At 41.1% G+C, this 18,166-nt stretch overlaps 1 protein-coding gene across 1 annotated transcript; it reads left to right on the forward strand.

Moving 5' to 3' along the window:
- The first annotated feature begins 4,537 nt into the window (after positions 1-4,537).
- Positions 4,538-17,933, forward strand: enc1 (ectodermal-neural cortex 1). The gene is made up of 3 exons (XM_010735311.3): positions 4,538-4,879; positions 10,739-12,555; positions 16,085-17,933. The coding sequence occupies exon 2, from the start codon at positions 10,745-10,747 to the stop codon at positions 12,518-12,520; it is 1,776 nt and encodes a 591-aa protein (XP_010733613.1). The 5' UTR covers positions 4,538-4,879; positions 10,739-10,744; the 3' UTR covers positions 12,521-12,555; positions 16,085-17,933.
- The last annotated feature ends 233 nt before the right edge of the window (positions 17,934-18,166 follow it).

Genomic DNA, 18,166 nt, shown 5'->3' on the forward strand with positions numbered 1-18,166 from the left:
GGAAGTCTGGTTTGTGCAAAGATTTAAAGGGGAACTCCAACCTGTGCATGTTTCAAAAAACAATCTACAAATGTCTCTTTTATATTCAGTATAAAACATTATTGGAGAATAGTATTAAAGTAAAAAAAAAAAACAGGATACAATGTAACGTTTAATTCATGTACAGCAGTCCCGGTCCTAACCGATTTGGCGCCCTGGGCAAGATTTTAAGTGGTGCCCCCCCCCCCCCTTTGCATGGCAGCACTGTCGATTTACATATAAACACACAAGAAAATTTCCTAAATAAATAATACTTAATGCACAAAATATAATTTAAAAAATAATAATTAAAAAGTAGCATACACAGAGATTTAACTACCCACAGAATAAAAACTAAACAAGAGGCGGAGGTGACAGGACGATCGCTCGATGTTGCTGAAGTGGAGATTAACTGTAGATTCTTAAATCTGCACATTCTACTTTAGTACTTTTTGTAAATATGTACACTTGTGTTTTTCCCTCCTTGATTCTATTTTTCGCTGCTGTAAACAAGTGAATTTCCCTGTTGTGGGATAAATAAAGTATTATCTAATCTAATCTAATCTAATCTAATCTAGATGGCTCAAAACTGGCAGGGGTGAGATTCAGATTATCTCAACAGTGCATCTGATGAGAGAAAGAAAGGTCTGAAACCACTGAGTGTTACAGTCTAATCACAAACAAAAAAACATGATACCAAGAATAAAATGAAACGACATAATAACAATGAAAAACCTAAGACATGCATGATTTCCCCTATTCTGTACATGCATCATATACAATCCATCCATTTCTGATATGCAAATTAGAATTTTATTATCATTGCAGTGAACTGCTGATTAGCAGAATGCAAATAAGCAGTATACTGCAGTTTAGCATATGGGAAAGCTAAGTTATGAAGTTTTAATATTCATGATGTGCACTTTAACACTGATTTAACACTATAAACACACTTTAGACAATATGAACTGTAACACAACAAACAACCAGCCTTACAGCTCTGATATATGAAGGCGTGAAAAGGGGATAACATTTTGATTTTGCAAGCAGAGCAAACGTTAGTTAACCAGATGTCAATAAAAATGCTGAATAGATCTAATCTTTACAAATGACCCTGAGAAATGTAAGGTGGGAGTAGTTAGGCTAAGGCTTAAGTTTTACTTAATAGAATCTATTGACAGGACGAGAGTTAATTGTATGAGTCTCACAGTCATTGCGTGAAAATTGGAAGCCCCTCAGCGACTCAGTCAACTTAAATTTACCGTGTAAAGTGAGAAGCGATGTGCCCCACCCCCCCGGCCCCCCAATTCATTGTGGCCCTAAGCATAGCTCGCATATACGGCCCTGAAGATAGGTCTTGAGTTCTCTGCTTCCCCACATAAACCATATTTATTTTAGCATCATTTGCACTCTGCACTATCGTTTAATTCATTCTGTCTACAGTACAAATCATATTACAGAAAGAAAGCCACGCAGACACGGAGAGAACATGCAAACAAACTCAGCACCACTGTGCCTCCGCCAAAAACATTCAGTTTGTGAAAATAGTTCTTCTCCATGATGTGCACTTTGTTGTTAGTTTACTAGTTAGCTTAAAGGACCTTAGTACTTCTTCCACCATTGTTCCTATGAGTACTATTCTGCTCAACCAGTTTCCTAGAATGTAGAACGGCATGTGACACATCCACAGTGTTGGAAATGTCATATGCTGCGACAAGCACAGACTGGCCCAACAAGTTTTAGTTTGATATGCCAGCGTCTGTTTTTATTGTTCATGACTGATCTATGATCACAAACTAGTTATCACTCCCTGTCAGGTGAGATCTGCCGTGCATCCAGAACATATAACCTTTCCTTTAATGCAGCATGCATCTACTCACTGTTACTTGAGCATTATGTTTGATCTACAACAAGAAGTCATTCATGACTTTTTTACATGAAGATGAAATACTTCAAACTTTAAATGAATGCAAACCTGACATAAAGTAGAATTATCTTATTACTATAAATAGGGAGACACATAAAATTATGAGCTTTTGTATCATTTAATTCTAGTTTTCACCATCTTATCTTTCCTTTCCAGATCTGCTCATATGTCAATCATCAGTATTAGTATTAGTATTAGTATTGGGTCAAAAGAATATTTTGTCCACTAGGTGTCTCTCATGTCACATATGGATTTTTATTCTGTACACACCTCTGTCATTCATTTGTTAACAGTCTGTGTGTCTGAAAGAATCAATTCACCTCACTGTTTAACATCTTTACAACAGTGAGAACACAGAATAAGTTTACCAAAGCCTGTGGGCATTTTTCTCTGCAGGAAACCAACAAGTAAATGAATAAAACAATTTTCTAACAGAGCTTTAGACATGGGGTCTAATGAACCCCCAAAGGATACCACATTAATAATCTTCCTGTGTGGTATTCCTTTATCTGTGAATGTTTTTTGGCAAACAGTATATTACAACTACATTTTTTTTCATGCATAACCTGTATAACATGCAATATTTCCTTTTTTGTCAGAAGATTTTGCAGCTATTGTTATTTTTCATAGTAGTGACAGTCTGTGAGACTCCGTGAGAATGAGGAAGTAACTCTAACCAGACATGAAGGTTAATACCTAATGGTTAATAAAGATTTTCTGTTGTTTGTTTGTCTGTCTTTTGTCTGCTTATGTCAGTCAGTCTGAGGAACATTTTGCCCACTAGATGTCTCTCCTGTCGTACACATGAAAACATTTGACGCCTCAGTGAGTTTTTCTTCCCTAATAAAGACTCTTCTCTAAGGAACAATGTGCCGCATGAAGCTGCAGTAATTGTGTCTTCATAAAAACAGTTGATGGGAAAAAGAAACCGGATGTGATTATGTAACGACTCCAATGCACTAGACACAATAAAAAACAAAACAAAATAATCACATCATAGCCTTGAGGGTCCACTGAGGAGTTTAGTCACAGCCAATAGTCTCGTCAACAAGGACCACAGATGTGACTCACACAAGATGTCCGGGGATAAAATTGGACTTCCCGTTCCCAACTAACCAAAAACCACAATGTCTTTATAATCCTATAGGATTTACACAGTGCCTATGGCATTCAGTGGTGACTCTATATGTTATTGTAGTTTTCTTTTACGTAGATGTGAAACCACAAAAACATAACACCAACATCACCTTTAATTTTCTTACAGTGCTGGATCTTGTTTAGTCGTTAATCCGCACTGGGGAACAAGCTTGGACTGTAATAGTGTAACTTCCCATCAACTCCTTTAAAGTGGTAATGAGCAAAGCATCCCATGTTTTGTTTTGAAGTTTACCAGACATTTTTTTTAAGCGGATTAAAAATAACGAAGCCTAATCCTACATATGCTCTAAAAATCACTCACCCAATGCATGGGTTATCTTAACCCAGGACACAAGGCTTTACAATGGACAGGAAAGTGATAGCAGTATCTATCTAAGTGTTGCATATGCCTGCAAACTGCTTTAATACAGTCAAGCTCTTTTACTCTTTACTACTGATGGTCAACAATCTGTGTATCCTATGAGTGTCATATGAATATAGTTTTGTACAACTAACAATACATCTGTGGAAGTTAAAATCAAACGTGTTGTGTCTCACTCTGGGTCAAAGTACCTACATTTTAATTTGGAAAACAATAAACAACATTGTAGGAGATTACAGAACTACACATCATCCAAGTGTAACAAAGTACAGTTGCACACGAGTACCGAGACATTTGTCATAAAGAAGTTCACATGATGGAATCCAGACATTATGTCCATTTTCTTTCCTCCAGAGTCACGTACAGATCCATAGTACCAGTGCCGGGTGGAGTATTCCAAAGAAAAGTCCTGAGCAGAAGAGCAGAACTTTGTTGTCCCTTCTCACGACCCCCTCAGATTTATCCTGTGACCCTTCGGAGGAAGTGCAACCCCTATGTTGTGAACCACTGAACTACATTATTGCGTTATCAGTCTGTCACAAATAATAATATCACACTTACAGGGAACATATTTCTGTGGAACGATTTACTTTTGATACCAGAAATTTGAATTTCATTTATGTAATGGATTAAATTGTTGTGGTACTGTTACTTATCTGGGTACTTCTTGATAATGTCATAGAGTAGTAAGTGTTATATTTCCCTCTGGGATATAGTGGAGAAGAAATAAAGACAAAAAATAGTACTGTACTTATTGAAGACAAAGTCCTTCAGCTTTTTACAATGAAAGGGTCGTCCAGGGACATCAGAGGACATAAAATAACCTGATAAAAAAAATATTTCAACCTACAGAAACTAAATCAACTGGTGATGCACTTTTATGTGTGTGGGGGCAAACTCCTACCTTGAGAGAGAAACTATCCTCCACATCTCAGTTCATACTCTCAGTCTCACTTCATTTCCTGGACGAGGAGACGAGGTCCTCCCCTCCTCCTCCTCCTCCTCCTCCTCCACCACCTCCCCTCTCTCTCTCTCTTTCTCTCTCCCCCCTCTCTGTAAACACACCCATTGATTTCAGCGAGAAGAGGACTGGGAGCGCAGGCGGAGAAGCGACACTCAGGATCAGAGCAGCAGAGCTGGTGGACGCCTCCGATCATCTCGGCTCATCCTTTACACACAAAAAAAAAAAACTCGTTTATTTTCACACACGTAGGGTTGTATGCGAGTTCAGATAAACCTAGTGTAGTGGTGTTGTCTGAGGATTGGCCTCATTCTAGACCAGAATTATCGGGAATAACCAAAAAGGAGTTGTTGCACTCCCCCCGGGCGCAAAGGCTTGCATCGTGGCTCTTTCAGAAGTGGCATGTTCGAGGGATACTGCGGACGCAATTGAACTCCTGCTTTCACCCAAAGAGGTAAAATCTAACAACGCGTCTCACTCTCTCACATGCTTGTTTTTATTATTATTATTATTATTATTATTATTATTATTATTAAGAGAGATATTAAACTGCTGCACCCCTTTCCGATCACCTGATGATGGAAAACTCCGAGCAGTGGCTGAGAAAAGCGCAGCAGATGCACAAAAGACTGGTGTTGACATTCAGTGATTTGGTCAATATTGCTGTCATTTCACCACATTGTTTGTTTATTACGATGACATGCCTGCAGGATGAGTCCGCTGTGCTCTCTCCCTGCGTCTTGTTCCTTGCATACTCATGCATGCTCGAGATGTTTTAAAGGCGACATCAGGTGTGCTGCGCTCTCCTTGTTGTTATAGATGGATGAGCTGCATTTTTGAGTGTGTGATGCGTGTGGTCAGACTATAAATATGAGTCTGTTTCAAATTAAGATCGATGCAGACATGCGGATCAATAGCTGGCTCCTTGTTTTGCATCTTGTTTCATTTTTTTTTTTTTTCCTCTCTCCCCCTCCAAGTGGCAGATGTATATAGCTGGCCCCATATAAGCCTGGGTGTTTACTTTTGAAGTCTCTCCCTCCCATCCCTCTTCCTGAGTCCATGGTTGACTGTGAACACCTGGCAATGATTTTAAAACAGACTGCAGCCCAAGCCAGGCCTCAGATACAGACCAGAGGCTGTGTGTGCATGCCTGTTTTTTTTTTTACTATGTGCTTTGTGAGTGTGGCATGTATGTGCTTTCCGGTTATGTGCATGTGGATCTGTTTTTTGTGAGGGGATAAGGATGACAACTCTCAAAGACATCCAGCCAACTGCTCACTCTCACTATATTTTCTTCCTCTGAGGGGGGTTTGGTGTGAATGTACTGGCTCTGTTGCTGTTACAGAAAATGACCTGTGAGAGGAAGGATAAGTCGGAATACCCCGAGCACTGATTGTAAATAATAATAGCTGCTTTTTAGGGCTGCAATGAAATTTCATTATCAGTTATCAGTTAATCCTTTTTTAAGAAATGTGACAAATTCCCACGATGATGTATGATTTTTAACCTAACTAACTAAAGTTAGTCAAGTTACAATGATGAAGCAAATACTCCTGAAGCTGAAGCAGAGAATGTTGTAACCACTCAAAGATGATACTTTTATATTCTTGTTTTCTGCGTTCATATGCAAATAACCCACGTGGTGCTATATAAACAGTCATGTAACAACAATTTAACAACTCCCTTCACTACAACACCTAAGCCAGAGTGAGTACATGAGCTTATTAAGTACTCCGAAAAAATGTTGTATTTCCTGATACATGTTATGCAACCGATATGCAAACTGTCATTTGTTGTGTATTAAAAGGAATTGTAAAGTCACCTGTAAACAAGGTGAGGTAAGCGTGCCTCTGGCAAGAGTACAGACGAGGGATAAAAAGCTTATGTTAACTTTTTAAAAGTTTTTTGTTGATAGTTCACAAATCTTTGTATCTTTATTGTTAACAGCATTGAAGCTGCAAAGAAAAATAGTAAAAAATGTCCATTGAAATGTTCTGAAGCCCAAGTCTTCCAACCAATAGTCCAGAATTCAAAGATATTGAGTTTACAATCACTTATCAATATAAGCAGCAAAGCCTCATGTTTGAGAGACAGAGAATCAGAGAGTGTTTGGCATTAATTATATAATTGCTGATTCATTTTCATTGACAGTCGCCCAATTGTTTCAGTTTTAATCAGCATTTTATCAAATATATAGAAAGTATAGAAACACGAGATGTTAATGTCCGACAGTGGTGAGGAACTTGTTACCGTCAGCATGTTTGTTTCCACGCGTGCTGTAACCTAATTACTGTCAACAAGCAGATTAAAGTAATAATCTGATTTGAGAGGGCGCATGAGGTTGCAGCAATCTGATTTCCGCAGTAATCTGTGTTTATGTGTGGTTATTAGCAGAAAACATTTTTACATACAGCCTAAGTCTAAACTGGTGCTTATGATCAGGGAGGACTGGAATACAACATGTAGGAAAATGTCATTTTAAACTCCAAAACCATCCAAGCTCTTATTGGATTTTGTAGGTTTTGGTATAATGAATCCTTACTGGACAGTTTGGCACTAGCAAGTTTGTAACAAACCACTAATTTCCATTTAAATGACACATGGGTTTTAAAGGACCTGCAGGCATAGTTAGTAATCCAGGATTGATCCTTTAATATGCAAATTAGAAGTATCTGGTTTACTGCTCTTCGTTTTCTTCAACTCTCCTGCACGCACTGTATGTGTGAGCACATTCATCTGTCGAAACTTTGTTTGATAAAACACTTTCAGTAATTGTACGGGCCAGTGTGCAATTTACCGGGATGGTGGTAGGGGAATAAAACAGGAATGCTGTGATTATCATAATTTTAGCATTGAATACATCATCAAAAGGCAAATTAAGCAAAATTCAAAATTATAACGGGAGTAAATTGTCGAGTAGGTAAGTAGAAAGTTGAGCAAAAAAGTGTACATTGTGAACTTCTTGACTCTTATTTGGACAACAGAGCAAAAATATTTGGCATTTCCTACAACAAGACTGTGTCGTGCCTTGCCATTATCAAGATGAGAAAGTAGCTCATTTCAGAGAGGAAATGATTATACTTTGGAAGTCAGAACCCTGGCACAGAAGTAACAGATTGTTTGCAATGCTGCAACAATGACATTTACTTCGTGTTGTGATTTCAGATAACTGCTGCTAATGATGTAGAATTCATTTCATTTTTGAAAATAATTATATTTTTGTTATACTGCATCATTTGAAATAATCAAAACCGTTGATTTGTTTGTTTTGTTCGAGTTGCTGTTGTGTCCTGTAAGTGTTTATCTGCCTCAGACCTGGACTAGTTATATTTATTAAAATGCTAATCATTAGTATATGCAACACTTCTCCAATTTAGTGTCTGATTTATGAGGAGCGCTTATTCAAATCAAGCCATTTACAGCTTACAATTATAAAACATCATGTGCAGTATGAGTACTGTGTGTGTGTGTGTGTGTGTGTGTGTGTGTGTGTGTGGGAGGTGACATGTGCAGGTGAGAGAGCAGGCTCATTATAGCTGAGCCAGGGGCCAGAAGATGACGGGTTGCCAGTTTTGTCAGTGCTGGAATGTAATAAATCCTGTCGAACCAAGGTTGCAGTTGGTTTTGATAAATAATATTCTTCCTCCTCATTGTTATTATGAAACATAACTTGGAAGGCTGTGCATCACACATTAAAGAGTATATGTTCAAATGAAATGCATTCCTTATTAAGACTATTAGCTGTTTGCCAATGTTTTATTCTACTGTATTTAGAAAATGTTTCACAGGCTTGTTTATTCTTGTGGTTCACTCAAGCACGAGTCATTTAGTTGCAATATTAAAACAGATTTTTCTTTTGTGATGTTTCCTCATTAGTTGAGCCTGTTGAACACAGATGGAAATGTCATACAGAGATCACCAAAGTTATTACAGTTCATCCTCAGGGGAACATGAATGTCTGCACTAAATTTCACAGCAATTCATTCGATAGTTCTTGAAACATTTCACACGAAACCACAAATGTCAACCTCATGATGATACTAGACAAAACGTCAGGGGATTACCAACGTTATTAGGCTTCATTCTTTGGTCACCACGAATGTCTGTACCACATTCCATGCAGTGTTTGTTCAAATATTTCAGTCTGAACTCGAAATAGAGAACTGACTGTCATCCCTAGAGCCACTAGCATGGCTAAAAAGATAAAACTTGTGTTAACATATTGGCAGAGCAACACAATGTACCTGGAAACAAATGCACACAGTTGTGCACACATACAATACATTATGCCAACACATGCTGCGGGTTGTGTTTTCCTCGTTGACAGCTGCACCAAAACAGCCAACCTGGGTGAAAATAAAAAACTTTATACAGAGCAGCCGGTTTGGGCAGTTAGTTAGAATTTAATCATGTCCCTGGAACTTTTGACAAGGAACAATACCAGTTCTGTTGAAGCCAAAGCTGTGAGTGACGCTCACCAGAGAGTCCCAATGGACTTGTTCAGGGTTCACACCCACTTGTCTATTCATGAGACAGCTTTCTGAGGATTTTGGAGCACATGATGCAACTGAAGGGAAATGGAAATTGTCATCTTCTCTCTGCAGCTGGATTGTACTTGAAACCTTTGAACTGTAAAGGTCTTGAAGTTTACCAAAAATCAATCTTTTGAGAATCAAAGACACGCCACCTGTAGGCTTGTGAGACATTTTCTCGCCGACAGAGAAACAATAGCAGCTGTGGTCAGCTTGACTTCAGTCAGTTAGAATTCCAGTTGTGGCAAGCTTTCATGGTGGGGGGAAAAAAAAAAAATCATCAAGCATCAAAACGCTCTTAAATAAAAACAGATAAATACACAATGCCTGTGTCATGTTATCACTCTGCTCAAAGCTCTGAGAAGTCAGTTATTTAACTGTGTTTGTGACATACTGGGCATGCTGTCGGTCAGCGGAAAAGTAGATTATACAGCAGGAGGGTTTTGAAGTTTTATGGATTTTTTTCTTTTTGAAAACTTGTCATCACTGGAATCAATTTGAACGGACTCTATTCAAGCTGACCACAACTGCAGCTGTTTGCTGTCAATGAGAAAAACTACAAACATGCAACCACCTCATGCATGTCTTGATACTAAAAAGGCACATTTGGGTGGAGTATTCTTGAGGTTTACTCTCGAGATTAGGCAATCTTATATCACATCCTGAATTATTTGGAATGACCTAGAAGAGAACTTAAAATGTCTGTACGTCTGGTCTAAAAATCTGACAGCTGTGGATTTACTAGGTCACACAGAGACTCAGCAAACAGAGTGAAGGAGGCACTTGACATGTCTGGAAATTGGCTGGAATAAAAGTTAGCTCCGAGCGAGGACAGGGCAAGGACAGTGAAGAGCTGTGACTTTTCTGGAGGGGAGTGGAGTAAATGCTGTGCATTTCTCAGAGGCTTAAAAGAGTCCTGCTGTCTCTTTCTCTCCTCTTTTCTTAAGGAGCTCTGCAAAGCGACTTACTTGTAAATCATGGTATCTCTAAAAGAGGGGGGATTAGCACTGCTTGGAGCTGAACGTGGAAAAGCCTCCTGGTCTCTGTGAGAAGACAGTTGTTATCTACTTGACCTTCATAACTCCCAGACGTATGCTGTTTTGCAGCGCGTAATCACTTAATTTCTTGCTAAATGTCTCTATCTCTTGGGAAGGATTTCAATACCCACCACAAAATGCATCGTTCATCATATTGTGACTAAAGAGATTTCGACATCACAGGGTGTGCATATACAATAGTTATGGCTGAGAAGACAACTTAATAAACAAAATACTTGACTGAAAGCTGTTTCATAACTACTCTTACCGAGGAACAGTCTAGTGTCTCAGATAAACGACATAATTCAGCCTTATTTACAGTGATGACTGTTAGGATTACTGCTACTACTGGGCTAATAAGAAGTAGAAAGCATACTTGGAGGATGGACAGATCAATAGTGGAAAAGGAGACTTGAAGATTGGAGATCTTCACTGAATTTAGATGGGAATTTAATGGTATAAGATAAATTCTTACAACACTCCAATAAACTAATTTATTTCTGTTCTGCTGTGCCTTGACAGCAACAAAGTCATCATTACTGGACGCTCGCCTGCTCTTTACAGGAAACTCATTGTTACAATGCTGACGATTCGTTACTGTTATGAAGAGATTTTCAAAATATTCTTCAGCAGATATAACTGAAGGGCATTTCTCTTGTCACAATATGCCATCCATCAGCAAACAACTGTTCAACCTTGTACAATGGACTATAAAAGAAATCTTTCTTGTTTTTTCTCTTTTAGGATTCAATGAAAATGTCCGTGTGCGTCCATGAGAACCGGAAATCAAGAGCCAGCACTGGCTCTATGAACATCTACCTGTTCCACAAGTCCTCCTATGCTGACAGTGTGCTTATGCACCTCAACTCACTGAGGCAGCAACGGCTTTTCACAGATGTCCTGCTTCATGCCGGTAGCCGCTCCTTCCCCTGCCATCGTGCCGTGCTGGCAGCCTGCAGCCGCTACTTTGAGGCCATGTTCAGCGGTGGGCTGAGGGAGAGTCAGGCCAGCGAGGTTGACTTCCGTGACTCCATCCACCCGGAGGTTTTGGAGCTCCTGCTGGATTATGCATACTCATCACGTGTGGTCATCAATGAGGAGAATGCAGAGTCACTATTAGAGGCTGGGGACATGCTAGAGTTTCAGGACATCCGGGATGCCTGTGCTGAATTCCTAGAGCGAAACCTTCACCCTTCTAACTGCCTTGGCATGTTGTTGCTGTCTGACGCCCACCAGTGCACCAAGCTGTCAGAGCTCTCCTGGGGCATGTGCCTCAGCAACTTCCCCGCTATCTGCAAGACAGAGGACTTCCTCCAACTGCCCAAAGATATGGTGGTGCAGCTTTTGTCACATGAGGAGCTAGAGACAGAAGATGAGAGACTGGTTTATGAAGCTGCCCTCAACTGGATCAACTATGACTTGGAAAAGAGACACTGTCACCTGCCAGAGCTCCTGAGAACGGTCCGTCTGGCCTTGCTGCCTGCCATCTTTCTCATGGAGAACGTATCTACGGAAGAGCTGATCAATGCCCAGGCCAAGAGCAAGGAGCTGGTGGATGAAGCTATCCGCTGTAAGCTGAAGATCCTGCAGAATGATGGTGTTGTTAACAGCCCATGTGCTCGACCAAGAAAAACCAGCCATGCTCTCTTTCTTCTGGGAGGGCAGACTTTTATGTGTGACAAGTTGTACCTGGTGGACCAGAAAGCCAAAGAGATCATCCCCAAGGCTGACATTCCTAGCCCCAGGAAGGAGTTCAGTGCCTGCGCCATCGGCTGTAAAGTGTACATCACTGGTGGAAGAGGCTCAGAGAACGGTGTGTCCAAAGACGTATGGGTCTATGACACTGTCCATGAGGAATGGTCGAAGGCGGCACCCATGCTCATCGCCAGGTTCGGCCACGGCTCTGCAGAGCTGAAACACTGCCTCTACGTGGTAGGAGGTCACACCGCAGCAACCGGTTGCCTCCCGGCCTCTCCGTCTGTATCACTCAAACAGGTGGAACAGTTTGACCCAGTGGCGAACAAGTGGACCATGGTGGCTCCTTTGAGAGAAGGTGTGAGCAATGCAGCGGTGGTCAGCGTCAAGCTCAAGCTCTTTGCCTTTGGAGGAACCAGCGTCACCCACGACAAGCTGCCCAAGGTGCAGTGCTACGATCCGCAGGAGAACCGATGGACTGTGCCTGCCTCCTGCCCACAGCCGTGGCGCTACACAGCCGCTGCCGTGCTGGGAAATCAGATCTTTGTCATGGGTGGGGACACCGAGTTCTCAGCTTGCTCGGCTTATAAGTTCAGCAGTGAGAGCTACCAGTGGACTAAAGTGGGTGACGTGACAGCCAAGCGGATGAGCTGCCAGGCTGTGGCGTCGGGGAACAAACTGTATGTAGTGGGTGGGTACTTTGGCACACAGCGGTGTAAAACTCTGGACTGCTATGACCCCACGCTTGATGCTTGGAACAGCATCACTACTGTGCCATACTCACTCATTCCCACTGCTTTCGTCAGCACCTGGAAACATCTGCCTGCTTGAGCCCTACAACCCTCTACCTGCACCCTTTCCATGAGGTGAGTCTGACCTCTCATATCGTTTTGTCTGTCTGAAAAAGAAACCGCCGATTTTCCACATCAAAGTTTGTTTACAGGTTTTAGGGAGTACTACTTCACATGTGAAAAAAAAAAAAAACGTTTAAAGCCTTCTGTGGCCCCAGAGGAAGCTGAGTAAAATTTGATAGATTTCCTCAAGTCATGTGTGTTGAGTCAGTGTTGGCTCGGCTGGAAGACTTGAAAACAAAACAAAACAAATCTGGAGCAAGTAGTTAGTGAGCTTATTAGACATCTGTATCCTGCTCCTTATCTTTGTCTGAGCTGCGTTGTGGGTAATGTAGATGCCAGGTAATGGCAAAGAAGAAGAAGGATAGAATAAGACTTTCATCTTTTCCTTTAACCATCCTCCTTTATTTCTTGTATTTATTTGTTTGGAAATTAATTAGACCCCAATCAACATGGGATCTCAGTATCAGAACTTAGAATTTCTAACGACATATTGGCTGATATTCCTTTTTCACACAAACACTTAACATAAACAAAATCATTTTGGCACTGATGCTTCCGATCTGGCAAAGACAGACAAAGATACTCACTGATTTTAAAGTTGATACAACAGAAAGATTTGACACTAATAACATTCAGAGGAAGAGAGGAAGGAGCTCCACAGGGGTCGAGATGAAGGGCTTTTGTGCGGTAGTTAAGTGAGTTATGTTGCTGTGCGGATGGGCTGACGGACAGAGAGGGTAATTGAAAGAGAATAGGATACTTTTATTGCTCCTGTGGGGGAAATCCTTCTAAGAGGTAAATGGGGGTCTGCCAATTAGACAAACCCCACACCAGCAAGCTGCAACACCCTGGCAAGGCTAATCCACTCTCAGTCGCCTTCCTTTGATGAGGTTATGGTCTTTACGTCGGGTGAGAGGGAGGCAGCCCGCAACTCGCGCGGTGTTGGAAACCATTCATCATCGGTTACAAGTGGAGGTGACTGAGAGAAGTGGCAGCAGGGGAAGTGAGAAGGAAGGGAGGGAGAAGTGTCAGCCCTCCCCCCTTCTCCTCAGCCTAGTCATCCTTGATACTAGAGGTCTCGCTCTGAAAATTTACCGTTGAACTCGATAGTCTCTTCTACCTCCATCTATGTCTTCTTGGCCTCATTCTAACCTTGCGCTCCTGCTCTGACGATAAACAGACCAGACGTATGTAGAACACGGTTAGTCAGCTGGCAAATCTGATCTTTCTGCATGCTGCAGGCTCAGGATCACATCACATCACACAATCCTTACATCCTACACTGATGCACCCACACTACGGTTTGTCAGGAATATCTATACTTTTTGCAGTAAGTGTGTTAAAAACAACACTATACTATCATTCAGAAGTAGAACAAGTCGATCTTTTTTTTTTTTACACTTGTTTTTGTAAGTCTTAAACTCTGATATCATGACAACTCTAACCCACACACATACCAATGCAAGCAGTCCTTTTCATTTTGCTGCATTTGTTGAAATGCCTGTGGGCCCCCAGCTCCTGAGAAAGTAAAGGAGAGAAATAAAGTGACTCCCAAGCCTGTCCAACACAGTCTCCTATCTGATAATGCCAGAAAGCAGTTCAGAGCAGCTTCACTGACGTTTCTCCTCTCCACAGGATGAAACATTTTTTTAAGACTTATTATTCCTTTTTCTTTACAGTGACTCATCTCTGAAAAGCAGAGACTAGACTGAAGGTTTTAACTATCTCTAAGCCGGGTGCCACACAGTGCTCAGTGAAGGATATAATCCGGTCACTAATGTAATACAGAATTTGTTTTTGGTGCGCCTGCCTGTCATGGCACCTACAGTCTACTCACTGAGCACGGTGAAAAGACGAAATGTGGAGGAACGGAAAGGGAGGCTGACTGTTTAGGAATGAAAGGGGGAAGGAAGTATGTTAGACCTCACAGAAGGAGATTGTTGCTGTGAGAGAAAAAAGAACTTCTCTCTCAGTTTTTCCCAGAGGAACAATTCTAACTTGTCTGCGTTTCCTCCTTTTTAAGATTTTTTTTTTCTCTCTCCCCTGGAAAGCTTCCAGTAGGGCCTGGTGGTACTGACAAAATCAAATAACACAGCAGTTTTTCACTGATGCTGATAATGCAGTCATACATTTTTCTCAGATTTTTCTGTTATATGCACATAAAACTAATATCACCAACTAAACCATTAACTGTTCACTTTATTTCACAAGAAATGTCTAATTGAAGTAGGCCAGGGACAGCTATCGAACTACGTTGCGTCATACCATATCCATAAATTAGCCAATGTTTTTCCAGGTAATCCAAGAATAGGCCTGTGACTAAATGAAACAATGCAGCATCTCAACAAATGAGTCAGCCTCTACATACGCACTTCAGTCTCAAGTAACATGATCAGCTTCATCTGGTTTCCAATTCCCATGGCAGTTTCAATGACAGTTAAAATGGTTTTCTGTAACAAGAAAGAGGCACGGTGTACGGCATGTTGCAGAGTGTTATGGAAACAAAGTGAGAGCCAGCATGGAGTAGAAGAAAAGTGCTAGTTTGATTAACAAATTCATAAACGCAGTTACCTGATTCCTAACCTAACATTCAGCTTGTGATCTGGAGATGATCATTACAACCTGAATGCAGATTGAGGCTTGTTTAGCAAGACGTTTCTCTTCCAACCAAATTGCCATCGGGTAAAAAAAGTGCTCCTCTGGGTTTACTTATTCACTAAACTGCAAGACAAGACAAAGACCCCACCTCCAAACAGAGATAGCTGATGATATTACATTCACGTTAGACACATAGAGGGGCTGCCAAGCCTGTAACCATCTGTGCCGCACAGATAAGTACATATTAAGCAATGGCTTTAAAAATGGAAAGGTCAAAGTGAAATTCTGCGAGTAAAACACGCTCAGATTTGAAAAGTGTTAGCAGGCTGAGGGGGAGAGAAGACCCTTGATGAAGGCCAGACTGTACTGAGGAAAGAGAGTGGGTGGAATTACCAAATCTATTAGTCCAGCAGCAGATACAGAGCGCTTACATCAGTGGTAATTTTTTTTAATGTAATGTAATAAAGTAGCTCGCTAAATTCTGGTTGAAAATATTTATTCAGACGGTGTCAGAGGCGTATTTGTTAATTCCTTTGGTGGTCATTGAGGATGCAGTTTGTGCTCGTGTTGTGTATTAGATCAGAGGGAATAAATAAAATGCAGTTAACATTACAACAGATAAGGGCATTCAAAAGAGATGAATCAGAACTATTGCACTGCGTTCTCATTTCATCCACCCTCTGAACACCGCCAGCTATTTAAAGAGAGAAAAACATAGCACGGACTAAACTTTATCTCAAGGTTGTGAGGTGATCCGGGAGCTTTGTGCCTGAGCTTTGTTTTCCTGGATGTGTTATATTTCTCAGATTTTAAACTTCCTTTGTACTTTTAATAATTAAAAAGTCACCTTTTAGACTGTTGAGCGTTGTTTGCTCTCAGGCATCTTCCTCACACACGTCTTATTACCTTGTCTAATGAGCTATTCTTTTTTTCTCTTCCTCAGATATCCCTGTTTTTGCATCATCTACTGGACTCCAACTGTGAAGAAGAAGCACACCTCATCTTCCTCTGAAAAAGAGACACTGAGCAGTGATGTACAGACACCCCGCATTCATCTCGATGTCGCAAAGATGCAAGAACCAGAAACACAGTACAGCTGGACACTTTACCGGAATGATGTCATCTCCCATTTCTGAGAAGGAAGCTGAGACATTGCAGTGCAGTCGCTCCCCCCGCAAATAAACCAAACAAACCGCTGCTTGTTACATGAGGCGCAAACTCCAATCTTGTGTACGTCTGGCATATCGGTGCACAACCTGCATTCTTTCCATTTAGTCATGACGGCTTGTGAGGATCTGTATTGATGTTTTTTCTTTATGATAAATAAGAAGAAAAAAAAAAAACTCTTTTCATGGAGACTACAATGTATAGCATGATGGATGTTCTACTTAGATTGGGGGAGGGAGAAAGCAATGATCGGTGTGCCAAAGAACAGAACTCAGTTTGACTGAGTACAGTTGATTTCTAAAAAGGCACAATGAAGGAGCAAATCTCCCCCCTTCTCTCTTCTAATAAGCTCTTTTGTTTGACCCCTTGTATTCTTTTTTTTCTCCCCTTCTTCTTTCAAAGACGTGCTTCTAGCAGCTCTGGCACCGAAACAAACCTTTGAGTGTTCCTCTCATGAAGGCTTTGGCAGTTTGCTGTCACTGCAAGCCACGAGGTGTTGACGACCAGCACCAGCTGAGGTGGAGGAGGAGGATTGAGGCGGTGGGGGGATCTGTGCGTGGCAAGGGATGGGTCGAGGTGCCTCGGGGTCGCGACCTTACATGTTTGCTGTTTTGCAGCTACGCATTAACGCCTGCTGAGCGCCGTTTAACTAAGCCGCCGTACACAGGGGCCGGTATTCAGTGTCTGGATTCGGCACTGATGCATTCAGCGGTACATTTAGCGCCGTAAAAGATCTGGCTGTGCTTCTGTTCTTCTGATAAAAGCACGCTTGCTGAGTCATAGCTGAACCCTTTTTAGAGCATGTCCACTCATAGTGATGCAGTAAAACTGGCATGAACTCTTCTCTGTGCTCACAGAAATCTCGTCACCTTAACCTAAACTGAGAATTAACCAGTTTCTTGTTAAACTTGCTGCAATGTAGTCTTAATTTATATGACAATGATTACTCTGTTATGTTAATATGTTTAATCCTATTTATTTCTTCTCTGCCTGCATTCTCATGTGAATGTATGTTTGGGTTATGTCATGCATGGCCAGGTGTTGTTGTGTTTTATTTTTCAATCTCAGTTGGGCTGCATTTTGCACAGTTCAGTCTTTTCCCAGGAGGAGCTTGTTCTTTTAAAAGAGACAGAGGTTCACCTCTCCCAGGGTTTCCATTTATGTATGCATTTGGATGGAAGAGGATGTACGGCTCAGATTACTGATGGTGTGACGCAGTTTAGGCCACAGGGTCGCTGCCCGAATAAGAAGACTGAATTGGGTTGAAAGAAATATTCATTTTACACTCTAACCTGAGTCTTAAATCGTCCTAACTCCACAAACAAAACAGATAAATGAACCATAAACAAAAATTAAGACTGCTGGAACAATGCAGTATGTGACCCAAGTAACTATCAGGGACGTCACAGAGTAACCCTGACATGGTTAAGAATGTGACCGTCTTTGCAGCTGTCCTTGGGACAGCTGGAGGACCGTCACATGTGTTAACTTGGCTCCTCAGGGTGTGAACTCGCAGTCTTCTTCACAAACAGGTTGAGAAAGAGTTGAATCCAGTAAGCTGTGCATTGATAAGGGCAGACACCGCAGTGCTTTTCACCATCGTGTCAATGATGCACGTAAAAAAACAAAAAAGAAGAAGAAGAAAAAAAAAACAAGCAAGTTCCTAAAGACCAAAAAGAGAGAATGTCTTAAACACTTGCATATGAAATACTTGGTAACTCTAATCAGTGTTTTTGTCTGTATGTCTGTCAAGGTGCCCTGAACATTGACGTTTTGCAATTGAATATTAATGGTATCATTGAATTTCAATGTAAGAGGTAATGTTTTGGTGGAATATGTATATATTTTTTTCACATGT

The sequence above is a fragment of the Larimichthys crocea genome, chromosome IX (genome assembly GCF_000972845.2).
Source record: "Larimichthys crocea isolate SSNF chromosome IX, L_crocea_2.0, whole genome shotgun sequence".
NCBI classification, from domain to species: Eukaryota; Metazoa; Chordata; class Actinopteri; family Sciaenidae; genus Larimichthys; species Larimichthys crocea.